Below are 14,392 nucleotides of genomic sequence, written 5' to 3' on the forward strand. Positions count from 1 at the left end.
ATGAAGCAGTCTGAGTCACCGCGACGTGTTCATGTTCAAAGTAGGCTGGAAATGTCATGGGATGGGGGTGGTTCGGATGGAGAGTTCAATCCTACAAAAGCTTATACTCAAAATTAAATGTGTGCGAGTGGTCATGGGCATGCAAACTTTTTTTCTCGTGTTAATACTTCCAATTTCCAGTTGGCAGTTTGATTTTTCCCACCCCACCCTGAGTCAGCATCAGCCCCGTGCAGCTTGCTATGTAATTTTTTTCTTTTACTTAATTCTGCTTGGTTTTACTGTTGGCTAATTTTTTGTCAGGTTAACTGGTTAATGAATTCCACCCTGTCGCCTAGATATCGTTTTCTAATTGCTTATCGCTCGGTTAATTCTCCACATTTCACGTTGATTATCTGTGAATGAGTTATTATTTTAGCTAGCAAGCAAAGTGTTGGGTTTTCTACCCCAATTCATTGATGGCTTGATCTGTGGCTTAAGACCGCTATCAACTTTCACCGGACTTAATTTGCTGTCTCTCATTATCACCATCATATCTCATGGGAATAAGTCTTGGGTTTTCCGTATCGGTTCCTCACTCGACTTCCGGAGCAGCCCTCTTCACTGAAGCGCTTCTCCCACTTCTCCTTAGCCTGTCCCAGTGTGCTGCTCTCACCCACCTGTATCGTCTCCGTGCTCTCTTAACCCTTGAGCTACCTCTCCTTGAGTTCTCCCTCTTCGTCTTTGAGGTTTGTCTTGACCTTTTACCCTCTTCATCCCCATCTGTATCTCTTTGAACTTCCCAGCTTTTTCAGCATCCTCTCCTTCCTCCACTTCTCATCCTTCTGAAATTCACGTTTCTTCTTAGAAGATGGTCCTGCCCCTTAATCTGCTTTTATTTCTCTTTTCCTGTTTCTTTGCACTTGAGGAAATGAAGCTCTCCCCCACTGACAGCACTTCTGCAGTTGATCTCTTCTGGTGGCCTCTCGTGCTACCAAATAAATGTGTGGTGGCAGGGCTGAGCTTCCTTTTCTGATCCCCTCATCCTTCCTTTCTCAGCCTTCGAGCGTCTTCACGTGTGGTCTTTCCCCAAGAGCATTGGGATTTCCAGTCATCCTCTTCACCCGCTGCCACCTACTTTGTCTCCTCTTTCTCCTCGTATATTTTCACGTCAATCTTTGTATGTATGTGGATAGATAACCCGCTCTCAGTGGCGACGCCTCCAAAAATTAGCACTTCTGAGCTTCTGCTGTATTCCTACAGGTTTCCTTTATAAAAGGATGTTGGGCTGCAGGCAACAGCTTGGGCATCTCTTGAACCTCTGCCCTACGTGCTCCCGCTGGAGGAGGTTGTCATTGGCCTGGGGGGGCAGTGGGGACGGTGTCAGGCTCGGGGGTCAGCACGGCGGTGGCCCCCGCACCAGCTGCTGACAGTCTTTTGCGACTTGATCTGCTTTCCAGGCAGGAACAGATGTTTGCCTCGGCACCGGGGAGAAAAATTAGCTGAGAGGTGGTCGCCTCCCAGGCTGTTTGCAACTTGGGAAGCCTGATTGCTCTCCAAAAACGGTTGTCAGACTGCGTTACAGTAACAGTGGGGATGGAACGAGAGTTCAAATGTGGTTTCTAATGCCTTGTGTCTACTTTTAGAGCAAATTAAGGCAGGAAATTTCTTCAGCAATAATGCATTAAACTAAATAATGCTTTTTTAGATTCTCTTCCCTTCTCTTTCTCCTTTAAAAGTGCACGGTGCATTTAGGAATCAAAACTGTATCTCAGGTCTTCATTACAAACCCTAATGGACTCATCCAGTCCAAATCATCCTGGCTTACTGTCTGCAGATGTCTCATCATCTGTTTGGTATTCTGCAACATCCTGTGGTCTTAGAAGTGGCTGTATAAAAATCTTTGAAGCTCAACAAATCTTCATCGACACAGGACAGCTTCTGCTATTCAGCCAGTCCCATGGGCATTCAAGAGTCCCTGAACGTGCTCAGGTTTGCTCAAAATTGTTGGTTTTGGGAGTGGGCTGGGAAAGAAACTTGAAGGTGACAGCAGGACTTGCCTCCTGCCCCAGAAATTCTTAGCCGTGTCAGATCAGAAGGTTCCAGTAAAGGAAGAGTTGAGCAAACTTCCTATGGGAGGGGACAGAGGAGCCTCCTTTCACCTCAGGACTCCTCACTCAGGAGTGACAGGACAAGAGGAAACAGCCTCAAGTTGCGCCAGGGGAGGTTTAGGCTGGATAGTAGGAAAAATTTCTTTCCTGAGAGAGTGGTGAAGCATTGGAAGAGGCTGCCCAGGGAGGTGGTGGAGTCACCATCCCTGGAGGTGTTCAAGGAACGTGTGGATGAAGCACTGCGGGGCATGGTTGAGTGGGCATGGTGGGGTTGGGTTGATGGTTGGACTTGATGATCTTACAGGTCTTTTCCAACCTTAGTGATTCTGTGACTGGCTTTTGAGGAGTACGAAAGAGAGAAGCAGCCCTGGTAGAAAATTCTTCATTTGAAAAAGGCATGGGGAGCACAGAAGAGGCATTTCCCCCGATAACAGTGCCACCCACCCACCGCCTTGGGTGGTGAGGAAGATGCTCAGGAGTGGCCAAAAGCTCCTTCCATCTCATGCACGTGTCTTCCCTTTTGAACGCAGGAGCCTGGGCCAACGTTTGCCAAACGCTGTGTCCCTTATACTCTGTGTTGCCTTTTATGTATCCGTGAAAATTGCACTTGATGAGCACTGGCTTGAAGTCCAGTGGAATCTAGAAGAAAGATGATAAAATCAGAGCAAAAAAGACAATGTCGTGTTTTTCATGGCTAAAAGATGATACCACTGAAGTTTATCCCTACTTCATGCCCTTTGCCTTAGTATTGCTTGGTTTAGGGGACTTCTTTGATGAGATGTGTTTGTTTAGTGTCAAACCTAATAAATTTTGTTGGAGTATGTATCTCACAAAAGTTACAAGTGGTCCTGTTTATCCACTATTTATTACCATGAGGAGAGTTGCGTTAAGGTTGGATGTTCTGGTGTAAATGTTATGGTGTAAAAGGAAACCGAACTGATCAGCTGTGCGCTCTGGGTCGTGGAAATGCCAGAGATGTGGCGCTGCCGCTTCTTTCCATGCAAGAAGTCAACCTTCAGGAAGCTCCTGAATGATCGCAACTGTAACATCATATTTACAGGTCAACACGAAAGTCTTGAATTCATGGTGAAAATTCAGCCTGTTTTTCAGGACCGGCAGTTTCACCTAAGGAGTCGTCAGAGTTGGAAAAATCACAGTTTGGAGATTGTCTTTTGCTCTAAACTGCGTACGTTGAGTTTCTTTCTTCCACGACTGCCATTTTTATAACCTTATTTCCATCGCCTATCTTGCCTTGTCCCCAGCAGTGTTGGTGGGTACCACCTAGCAGCTCATACGGGAGAGGACCGGTTCCAGCTCAATTCATGGATGTCTTGTATGTCTGTGGGTCACTGGAGTTGGAGGAGGTTTAGAGAGAAAGGACAAGAAGGAGGGTACCAGCCCTGGGTCCATCCCTACCCGTGTTGCGTGCTCCCTCCCCGCTGGCTGTCTGCCCAGCACCGTGAAATTCAGATTCATGGAACAGTAGTGCCAAACCCCAAAAGAAACAACCAGGAAATTAAAGCAATCATTTAACCAAAGAACTTCAAATTGGGAACATTTATCCCATCTTTACGTTTCAGAAACAGCGGAGGACCGTTGTAGGACTGCTGTTTTATTCATTTCATTTTGTACCCAGTGGAGTAGGTGTAGGTTGTGTTTGCTTTTCCTTCAACAAAATGATTGTTGAATATACCTCTTTGCTCCCGTACATCCTGTTATATTCCTTTCACCTGGAGAAATCAACGTGGCAGAGTTCTCGGAAGCACGTATTATATCTTGATATTAGGAGGCGTGCCGCCAGCTTTTTTCTTTTAGTGTAAGGAAAAGGCATTTCTTAACATACCAGTTGCTCCTTGTTTGATTTGTAGCTTGTTTTGTTACCAGATCCTCACCTCCTATCTCAGGAGGCTGCGAAGACAACCTCAGTTGAGGACGGATAAACCCACCGTTTGGAGTCATTTGTATTATTCCGATACAAATCGCATCCACACGCGAATAGTCCCTTCGGGTGCGTTAAGACTGTTGCTGTTCAGCGGATGGTTTGGAGGGAATTGGAAGCGACCTGTAAACTGCGGAAGATGCCAGACTGTCCCAAACGTGCCTGGGAGCATGTTTTCTCATCGCTGTCGCAGTCCATTAAGAAGCCCCAGTGAATGGTTGCAGTACAAATAACATGTTTACCGCAAGGCTTTACCAAGGCGACAGTCTCCTATAAGTGTTACAAAACAGCTTTGCCTTTAAAATATTTATTCCAATACCTAGTTTGAATTCCAATAGCTTGATTTTAAAGAAGGAGGAGTAAGTTTGAAATCCATTAGTGAGAAAAAGAAAAATTTCCAGCTCAGTTAGAGCCAGCTGAATCTGAAGATAGGGGTTTGCGACCCCAGGTTGCCATAGGCTCATCCACAGGTTTCCAGCTCAAGTTCAGAACCATTTGGGGTGATGGAGGTGTGCTAACAACGTCCCAATTCCTGCTGCGATACCCCGCCGTGGGCCAGTCTGCTCTTCTTCATCCCTCGGTGTATGGTGGCAGGCGGATGTGGGATGAACGGCTCAGCGGCATGCCTCATCTGTTGGGTTTATCCTTCCTCATCTGCTTTCCCAACCCTGTGCTCCATCAAGATGTTGAATTAGAAGGCATGAGTTAACCCTCGCTTTCCATCAGCCGTGCATCTTTCTCATATTTTCATTTCCCGCTTGCTTAACTTTAGTCAAGCTGCTGTTTGGAGGGGTATAGAGGCATCTTGAGTGCCGAAACTCGGACCCACCCGCTGCGCTTTGATCCATGGGATGAATAAGGAGAGGACCGCAATATGATAAGCAGCATTTTTAGATAATTCATGGGAGTGAACGCATAGTAAAACCAGGGAAACAAATTTTTATGATTCCTAAGGAATTAAATACAGAAAACCAGTCCTAACCTGCTTGGTTTTGCAGTGTTTTTCAGCAAATAAATTTTTTTCTTAATTCTATTTTGTTAGCGTTGCTGTTGTCATTCCAGACTTGAAAAAATGTTTAAGGCAGAAGGTCCAGAACAGAAACAAAAGTATTTTGAAAGCTGCTTATGTTTGGAGTTTTGCTGATGGTTCTGCGAATATTTTTTCAAACGACCAGCAAAATAACGTATTTAGATGTATTTAAAAAAAAAAAAAGTACACCTTGGGGGAGATGGATTATACACTGAGCACTGTCATCAAACTGGTGTTACTCTCACTGGTTTATGTGGTACAAACCTGGCTGCAGGGTGAGAAGCTCCTCGTTTCAAAGCCACCTTTGTGTTTCTGCTCCCCTGATGTGACCTTGGGCAGGGTTTTGGCCTCTCGGCGCCACAGCAGACGTGGGTTACGTAGCACTCCAAACACACAGTCTGTTTTCCATCTTCTTCCAAATGCTCTCAGTATAAACACAGCAGCCAAAGGTGTCCAGCTGGAGGAAAAATGAGGCTTGCTGAAGTTTAACCATTGGGTTGGTCTCCAGCATCGCAGTTTCTCTGTGAAGCCTGTGTCAACACTTGGGCGGGCTTTAAAAGCTTCTCAGATTTTGATGGTGGTTGGGAACAGAAGCTTCAAATGAAGTTGGCGACCCACAAAGTAAGGTCGGTGGATCAAAGCCTTCACCCAGACGTGGGTGTCTGAGGTTGGCAAAGCTCATGTTTTCTCTGCCCGGCGGGTGAGGAGTCCCCTAGCATGCTGTGGAGGAGGACTTCCTCGCAACGTGGTGGCAGGCGAGGAGCGCCGAAAGCAGGGCAAGGCGGTTGAAGCTCTTGTGGTTGGCACAGATGATGGTGGCACAAGGCTAGGTCCTGCCCGGTGCCCAGATGTTGTGCATGCATCTGGCCCCCCTTGGAGGGGTGTCCATCTGAGCTGCTCTGCTCTGGCTCTTCCCACCAAACAAAGTTTTGGCTCTTTGGGTGTAGCGTTGGCAAGTGAGAAAGCTGATTTTTTTCTTCTTTTTTTTTTTTCTCCTCCAGTTAGTGAAATGCTGTGACTCACAGAATCATTAGGGTTGGAAAAGACCTGTAAGACCGTCAAGTCCAACCATCAACCCAACACCACCACACCCACTAAACCCTGTCCCGCAGTGCCACCACGTCGTTTCTGTGCACGATGGAGGGTTGTGATAGAAACCTCTCCGGGAAGGACGAGGTGCAGAAATTCAGTTTTCAAACACCCGCATCTCGTTTGAGCCACGATGTCACTGTTGCAAACAAAGAAGAAAAGAAGGAGAAAGCAAATGCAGTGTGTGATGCTACGCTTGTGTAACAGCCAGCGGAGGAAATGAATTGCACAAATAACTTTTCTGAGAGGGGTGGTATCGGGTGATGGCTGCGGGCAGCCGATCTGGTTTGTACGTGTGCTCAGACAAGCCCATTCATTTGGGTCTTGTCTCAGTGAGAGCTTTTGGTTGGTGAGGACTTGTGGTTTTGGTCTGGGGGAGCACAGTGACTCAAAAAAGCAGTTACTGTCAAGATTTGGTGCTATTTGTCATTGCAGCTAATGCTTCACTGTTTGTAATTTTGTCAATGTTCAATGCAAGGTTGGGCTCCTAAAAATCCAATTACTTCTCAAAAGAGCTTTAATTACATGGGGTGTTTCTCCACTCAAGGCTGGGGCGGTGGCATTCTGCACGGGACGGAGGATTTCATAAAGCGGGATATTTTCTTTTTTTAGAGTATAATCGGACTCGATCAAGGGACGTTCTGTGCCTCTGCTAGTTCTTCTGTGGGGTACATTGAGCATATCATGGAGGCTTCTCGATGTCTTACCCTATCAAACCTACTGAGTAAACATTTTTTTTCCCCTTGGCACTAGGATTTTTTCTTAGCTTTAAGCAAAATGGGCAACAGAAGAAAGGGGCGGGGGGAGAAGGTGTTTTTGTAGAGGCTGCTATTACTGGGCAAACTGGGGTTCTCCAGGAGAGAGGCACTTGTTGTGCCGATGGGCCACATAGGAGGACTTTCAAGAGAGGAAGAGCTTCCAGGACTTGGGTTAATTTAAGTTGGAAAAGATATTTTGTGAAAGATTCAAGCTTCTCTCTATGCTGAGGTTGAGTTTAACCTAAACGCGTGAAGGCCATTTAGACACCGAGTACATGGACTGGATTAAGATCTGGCTCTGGTGTTGCATAGAATTGGCCTTGTTGAGGATTTGGTTTGGGTTTTTTAAACACCTATCTTCCAATTTTATCTTTTTTTCTAAGGGGAAATGATAGTTTGGAGTGACGGTGACAGTTAATACAGAGCTCTGACTGTTTGATACCTAGATTTCAGTATGTTTGATGTATGTTGGATATTCGCTGTATGTACCCGCCAAACAGCTTTCATTTATATTTGAGTAACGTTTTCCTAAGAAACCTGATTTCTGGTGTTTCGCGCCAATATTGTAAACTTGGCACGTCTTTCCACTTTCAACGGTGTTCTAGACGTGCTTAGGCTTTTACCCGAAGTATTAAAACCTGAAGAAGTTGAAGATGATGGTAACGTTGATGGCGACGGAGAGCTTAAGGATGGGAGCAAGATGCAATGTTCACTACCTGATCCCAGTTCAGATGTTGTTCTTGCTCTTTCTAAAATCGAGATAAATGCAAGTCTGCTATTCCATCTGCATTGTCCGAATTGCTTTTAAATCAAGGTGTTGGTTTATACAGGGTGGGGGGGGAGTATTTATCAGTCCATAGTGATCTAAGTTGATATATTTTACTTCCTATTTGAAAGTGGTGGAGAGATCCTGTGGGTCTCCCATGCTTTGGGAGAAATGCTTTATTTTCTGCTGATCTCCCTGGCCGGCCACACAGGGAAGCAGAGCCAGCGAGCCGTTCTTTGTAGGAAACCACATACCATAAGCGGCTCATTTTGGAGATCTGGGGTTGGGGGTAGGTCAGAAGTGAGGTCTGACAGCCTCTTCCTATTGCTGCTTCCTAACATGGGGCTGTCCCAGGAACACAGACAAGTCACTGTTGTCACTGGGATGGCTCTTGGCTTGTCGATGGCCGACAAGATGGACTAGCCAAAAACCTTTGTGCTAGTTTTACAGGTCTAGCCTAGAAATTATTTTAAATTTCTGTTGAGTTTCATTCAGTTCACAAGCCATGTATTGACCCCCTAATCCATCAAAAATGCTATTTAAACCCATCCTCTCCAGCCTTCCTAATGTTACGTGATGTTATGTGATACAGAAGCGTGAAGGGAAAGAGTTGCCCAGATGGGTGGTAGCTCCCACAGGTGAGATCTAGCCCTTTCCAATATTATTCAGTTGAACTCAACGATCCCTTGAAGTTCTTGGTGAGAAAATGAGGATTATAAAGGAAGACAGATGATTACACAGGTCTCCTTGTTGCAGAGGATTTCTAATTTCTTTACTGAGAGAGCAGTGAAGCACTGGAAGAGGCTGCCCAGGGAGGTGGTGGAGTCACCATCCCTGGAGGTGTTCAAGGAACGTGTGGCCGTGGCACTGCGGGACATGGTTTAATGGGCATGGTGGGGTTGGGTTGGTGGTTGGACTTGATGATCTTACAGGTCTTTTCCAACCTTAATGATTCTGTGTGATTCTGTGATTAGTTTGTAACAAACTGATTAGATTTAAAAAAAAAAATAAATCAACTATTAGTTCAGCTCCTTCATTTTGTGTTGATCACAAAAGATGTTTGAAAAAAATCCCAGGTATAGTTAAAAATACGGGTGCTCCGGATCCTGAAAACTCTTATTTAACACTGTACAAGAGACCGGAAGCTGGCGATTGTCTGAGGCAAGGATCCGTGAGTTAAAAAGTTGGCATTATGCAGAATTTGCAAGGGGGGAAAAAAAGGAGTTATAGAGCAATGAAGGTTGCGGGGTCAGAGGATGGGCTGGGCTGAGGGGCTGGAAACGCTCCGCTGACGCTGTGCTGGCTTACGGCGATGGAGAAATGCTCCAGGCATTCTGCAAAACTAATTGGGCTGGCTCTTTTTTTTTTTTATTTTCCCTCCTCTTGTCGGGCTTGCCTCCGTGTTGAAGGAAATTTAAGGGAAATTTGAGTTTGTGTAATACGTACATGACTTTCTCTCGCTTATATGTATTTCGGGGGGTTTTCCTATTAAAACATTTTGGTTAAGGACCTGTTCTTCTTTCCCTGAGAAAGCTAATTAGAGCTTTCTCTTTCTTGTTTTGTTTTGTTTTTTGGGTTTTTTTTCTGCCTGACACATTCTTTCTGTAAATACAATGCCATGGGTTTGGGTTCAGAGTTGAACTCCACTGGAAAGACTTGGAACCTTTATTTTATAAGTATTTAAATGCTTATAGAAGTTAAACCATGTATAGGACAGATCCTGAAATCAAAGCCATGAATATTAATGGAAGGATTAAAACTTTATTTTTTAAGGCAACTTTCAATCTTTAATTTCAGTTGTGTTGCATGTGCCAAAAAAGAGCAAAAACCAAGACTTTTTTTTTTAATCGCTTATTTTCATTTTATCACTTATTTTTTTAGGAAGAAACCTCTTACTGGAGCACTTAACTATCCTCTGATAAACACATGAGCGTTTGGGTCGCAAGCTGGGCTTGCACTCTGCATCCCCGTGGACATCCTTGCATTGCTAAGGGTGCAACCCTTTACTGGTTTAGACTGGGAAAATTTTTTATTATATAGGAAAATGGGGTACTGGGGGAGCAGGGGTTTATTCAAGAGGTGATCAAGCAGCTCTCACTCTGTAGAGAAGTACCTTAAAGGCCCGGTGTTACTTTATAAAGCAACAGTCTAGTTAACATGACAAATGCTCTAAATTTTGTAGCATTTATAATTCGTCGAAGCTGAGCCTTTATCCCCATTTGCCAAAGCTTATAAAAGATACATTTGTGGCTTGCTGGTATATGAGTGTTCCCAGCGCTTCTTGGCTTTATCATCGCTGTTTTCTTGAGCGCCGACTTTCTCCGACTTTGATGCCAAACTGGGACCTCAATGTCTTAGCTTAGAACCTTTTTCTTCCCCCTGCACACGCAAGACCCTTGTAACTATTAGCTTTTCTGCCCGCTTATCTCGACCTTGGCAGGTCGTACAGCTGTTTTTCGGCAGCCTGCGTTTCTCTTTGGGTTTTCTCCGTTCCATTTTACGCTGGATTTCACCTCCGGTTTTCTGCTGGAGAGAAGAAAATGGTAAGAATAGTTAACATAGTCTGGCCAACTCTTCCAGCTAGGAATTAATTCCTGGGTTTTGCTTTAATTTTGTGGTGGCCTGAAGGAGCTATGTCTTAAGAAGTATGCTCAAAATCCTATGTGATGCTTAGGTTTCAATGAAATCTATCCGAGAGGTTAAATTAGCTTTCATCACTGAACTTTGGTATCGCCTCTGAAAATACAGTATTCTGTCCAGAGTCCCTTTCTCTTGGGAGAAGAGTCTAAACCCAAAAAGATTCAAGTACTAAGCCAAGGTCTGGGGCGTTACACTAGTTGCGTAATAGTTTTTATTCATTTGCGACTGCAAAGGTGGGATAGAAATATTTATTACCTATGTTAAAGGCATTCTGGAAATTCTTTGACCGGCACGTACAGGGCTTTGAAGCTAGAATTTAAGAAGGTGCCAACAAATCGTTGTTGTCTCCATCAGAAGGATCCCCTTCAACAGAGTCTGGCTTCCGACAGCTTGCTAGAGCTCAGCCGTTGCGTTTAATCTTGCAAACGCAAGTCCAGAAGAAGCGGTGGGGTCAGTCTAAAGCTGGTAAAGACACATTGAACCCCCTTGCTTTGCTGCTTTGCTTTTTTGTGATTTTAATAGAAATGTTGTTGTTCCTTTGCGTGTGCCACCGCACCATTGTAAAGCTGTAGGAATTGTTGATTTTCCTCATGTTGCTCTCAGACGGGTTTTCTCTAGGTGAAACGGAGCTTAGGTTGGTAAAATACGAATCAGCTATACCATGAACACGCGCGACATTTGCCATAGTGCTTCTTCAGATGACTTTGTATAATGGTGCTGTACGTACCGGGGAACGTATTGCTACCTTACACGTGGGCAGCTAAAAGCAAGAGGCTTGTAATTATTTTTATTTGCACGTGTCGTAAGTGAGCACTTAGGCACTTTGCCTGCTTTGCGCAGTGCTTTCAGTCTAAACGGAGAGAAGTGATTCGGTTAGAAGGGCGAAGCTCACGGATGAGTTGATTTGTGTTAGAAAAGGAGGATTTAAGAGGATGGGCGTTGTTAGAGGATGGGGAAGGGCAGGTTGATTCAAGCAAGACAAATTGCGGTAAGGCCAGGTGGAATTAGCTGTGAAAGAAATGGGCCAAAATACATAAAGATGAAGATGTGGACCACAGGAAGGGCATGGAGAGAGGTGCTGATGAGGAGGAGGTCAAGCGAAATGAAAGCTCTGCACGATCGGGCACTCAAGGAAGGACTAGAGGAATGTGATTTGAATGTGGGAAGAAGGACTTGCAGTATTTTGAATGAGATTAGAGCCCAGGGGGAAAAAAAAAATCGGTAGGCAAGAGATGCTAAAGTAAGAGGCAGCTTCAGATCCTTCAAAGCTCACATTTGGTCTCCTTCCATTCCTTGTGTGGAAACCTGGGTGGGAAGCTTGGGAGGACTCAGGGGTGGGAATCAGGTTAGGGCAGCAGGACTGTGAGTCGCAGCGCTAAGTGCAGTTGTAACCGGTGACTAAGACCAAGAAACGGCCTTTTGGGAAGAAGGTTTTGTCATGTTGAATGTGTTATTTGGCCAGAAGTTGAGAGTCAGTTGTAAGACAGTATCAGTTGAAAATAGCACAAAAATCATATAAGCAGTAGCCGTATAATATGTCTAATGAATATAGGTTGCCCGTACTGAAATTGGAAACCTTTTGACCAGTATTTTAATCAGGAGATTTTTGGGTGCCTACAAGATTCCACTTGAGAGGGTGTGATCCCAGCACCTTATAAAACCAGGTCCTTTCAAGGACTCTCAACCTGGATGGTCCAAAATGTGCGTCCTCAAAATCTGCTATCCAAAAACAGCCCACGTAAGAAGTAAAACTCTGCGAGTTTGTGTCCATGGTCTCTTCCAGGCTTTTTTTCTTCTTCTCACTCTGGCACGTGGAAATAGGAAAAATGCTGCGGTTTTTAGATCTATCAGAGCCCATTCGGGATCAGGGCCACCCCCAAGTTCAGTCTTCCTGACCCACCTTCTCTGGTCCCTTGTCTGAAGACTGACGTGATAATAGTCGGTATTTGTGATTCCAATAGAGAACTTTATTTTTTAATTCATTAATCTTCTGGAGAGTCTGAAGAATATTAATTGCTAACATACTGCTTTGACGTTCTGGTTTTATTTACCCAGAATTTTTTTAGGATGGTGTAAGCACCCACAGCCTAACTATGAGTATTATAAAGAACTAACCTAATGAATTCCATATTATAGTTCACTTAGATACCTTTTCTTTTTCTTAGGACGATTACTTTTCATTAATATCCCCCTACGCCCAGTGCTCTCAAAGCAAGGAGTTGTTTTTCCCAGATGCAACAGATGCATTTACATGAGCTTTTACTTATTTATTTTCACGTTGGAGTCTGTTATCTGTCTGTAAGTGGCACCAAAAAGGTTGACTGTAAAGATAAATAAATAAACGCAGGTCAAGAAAATACCCTTGAAAGAAAACATCTCAAGCTTATCCAAATACTCGGATTCTGATTTATTCCTCTGTCTTAGCTCAAATCCATCCTTGCTGGTGTTTATACATACTCTGGGCTTAAAAGATCTGGCGGTCTTTTGTGGGGCTTGGTGCTTCCGCGTAGCGTCAAACAACACCCGAGCCAGAGCGCAGGGGCATTTTTGGGGAGGTTTTGTCACAAATGGGTGCCGGGGCACAGCAGACCGGACGCCTGCAGGTCTCTGTAGGGGCTTGCTTAAAAAAACCCCGGCAGTCCTTCATCCAGCGGGACACGTAAGGTAAAGATGTTGGGTGGGAAGCTTTTAGCATTCCCCTGCCTCTGCTTGCTACTGAACTGACGTTTGTTGAATTTGCAGGGGGTAGAGCATCTCTAAAGGAAATGCCAGGGTCTGGGGGGGGTAAATATGAATGTCGAGTCTTTATTTTATATCTATTATTATATATTCCATCCCAGCTTTTTATTGGTTTGGTGATATGTAAATGCATATTGGTTTTGATGGGGTAATACAAGGGATGAAGCTATCCTATTAAGTTTAGGTGCAAGTATTGATAAGCTGTGACATAAGTTTAGCAAGGAATATTCCACAAAACAAGCGGAAGAAAAGACGGATTAAACTACTGTAATAACAGGAGAAGAGCAAAATTTATTTGCTAGAATAAAGCCCCTGCTAGCAAAGCTGGAAAGATACCAAAACCAACAGAAAAAAATGGAAGAGAACTATTTTTACAACAAACGTCCTATTACCGTTTAGTTCATGTACTGTATTCTCTGTTGAAAATTCCTCTGTCCGGTTTACTTAGTATAAATGGATTCAGGCCGTGAGGATAATTTATCTGGACAAAAGCTGGCACTAGCACAGTAAGAAGAAAAATGGGCAAGCCAGAAACGGTTCCATTTTAATTATTATATTCCTTGACACAGGACAATTTTTAAATCACAGCCCATGTCAGACTGGGATAAAATTGGTCCAGGGTTATGTTTCCGTAAGCGTTACCTTGCAAAACTGCCAAACTATCTGCTGAATAACAGTCTCCGATTCTGTTTGTTCATCTTAATTTGTTTTTTTTTTTTTTACAGACGCATTATGAAAGCGGAGAGTATATTATACGACAAGGTGCTCGAGGGGACACTTTCTTTATAATCAGCAAAGGAAAGGTAAGTTGACACCCTTTCACAGGCAAGTGGGACGATGGCAACGATGGTGGTGATGTGCTCTCGAAATTCAGTGCCAGACTGCTCTTTCTCTCTCCCCTCCCCGAGGCATAAATGTTGCGACACTTGACATTTAATTAAAACTTCTTGGCGCTGTATCAGTAGGGAAGAGCGGCCTGAAGGGGGGAAAAATAGATCTCATGCTGGTTTACACATGTGCTCACAGTGAACACTTTGGGGTTGAAAACAGTTGTTGAGTCTCTTGGTAAATGACCAAAAAGCTCAATTTAATTTATTTTTTTTTAACAGTATACCCTACAGTACTCAACATTTTCTTTGCTAAGTAGCCCTCTTACAAGGCTGACTTTGAGACTTCATTCCCATGGCTGTCGCTTCTCAGCTTCTCCAAATGAAATAATAGGAAGCCAGAGAAGTCTGAGCTCTCTCCTTGGGGAAAAAAAAAGGTCTTAAGTTTCTGTTCCACTTCTCACAGGGAAAATCTGCTTTTTGACCTCTTTTCCCATAAAATCCTGATGGGATTTTG

The 14,392-nt window shown here is 44.2% G+C and overlaps 1 protein-coding gene across 2 annotated transcripts in view; it reads left to right on the forward strand.

The window, feature by feature from the left end:
* PRKG1 (protein kinase cGMP-dependent 1) overlaps nt 1-14,392 on the forward strand; it is a 520,194-nt gene that overhangs the window by 380,945 nt on the left and 124,857 nt on the right. For both annotated transcript variants that reach the window (XM_059821041.1, XM_059821042.1), the window contains exon 6: nt 13,774-13,851. In XM_059821041.1, coding sequence (XP_059677024.1) covers nt 13,774-13,851 — 78 coding nt within the window. The remainder of the gene's footprint in view (nt 1-13,773; nt 13,852-14,392) is intronic.

The sequence above is a fragment of the Gavia stellata genome, chromosome 9, assembly GCF_030936135.1.
Source record: "Gavia stellata isolate bGavSte3 chromosome 9, bGavSte3.hap2, whole genome shotgun sequence".
Classification (NCBI taxonomy): domain Eukaryota; kingdom Metazoa; phylum Chordata; class Aves; order Gaviiformes; family Gaviidae; genus Gavia; species Gavia stellata.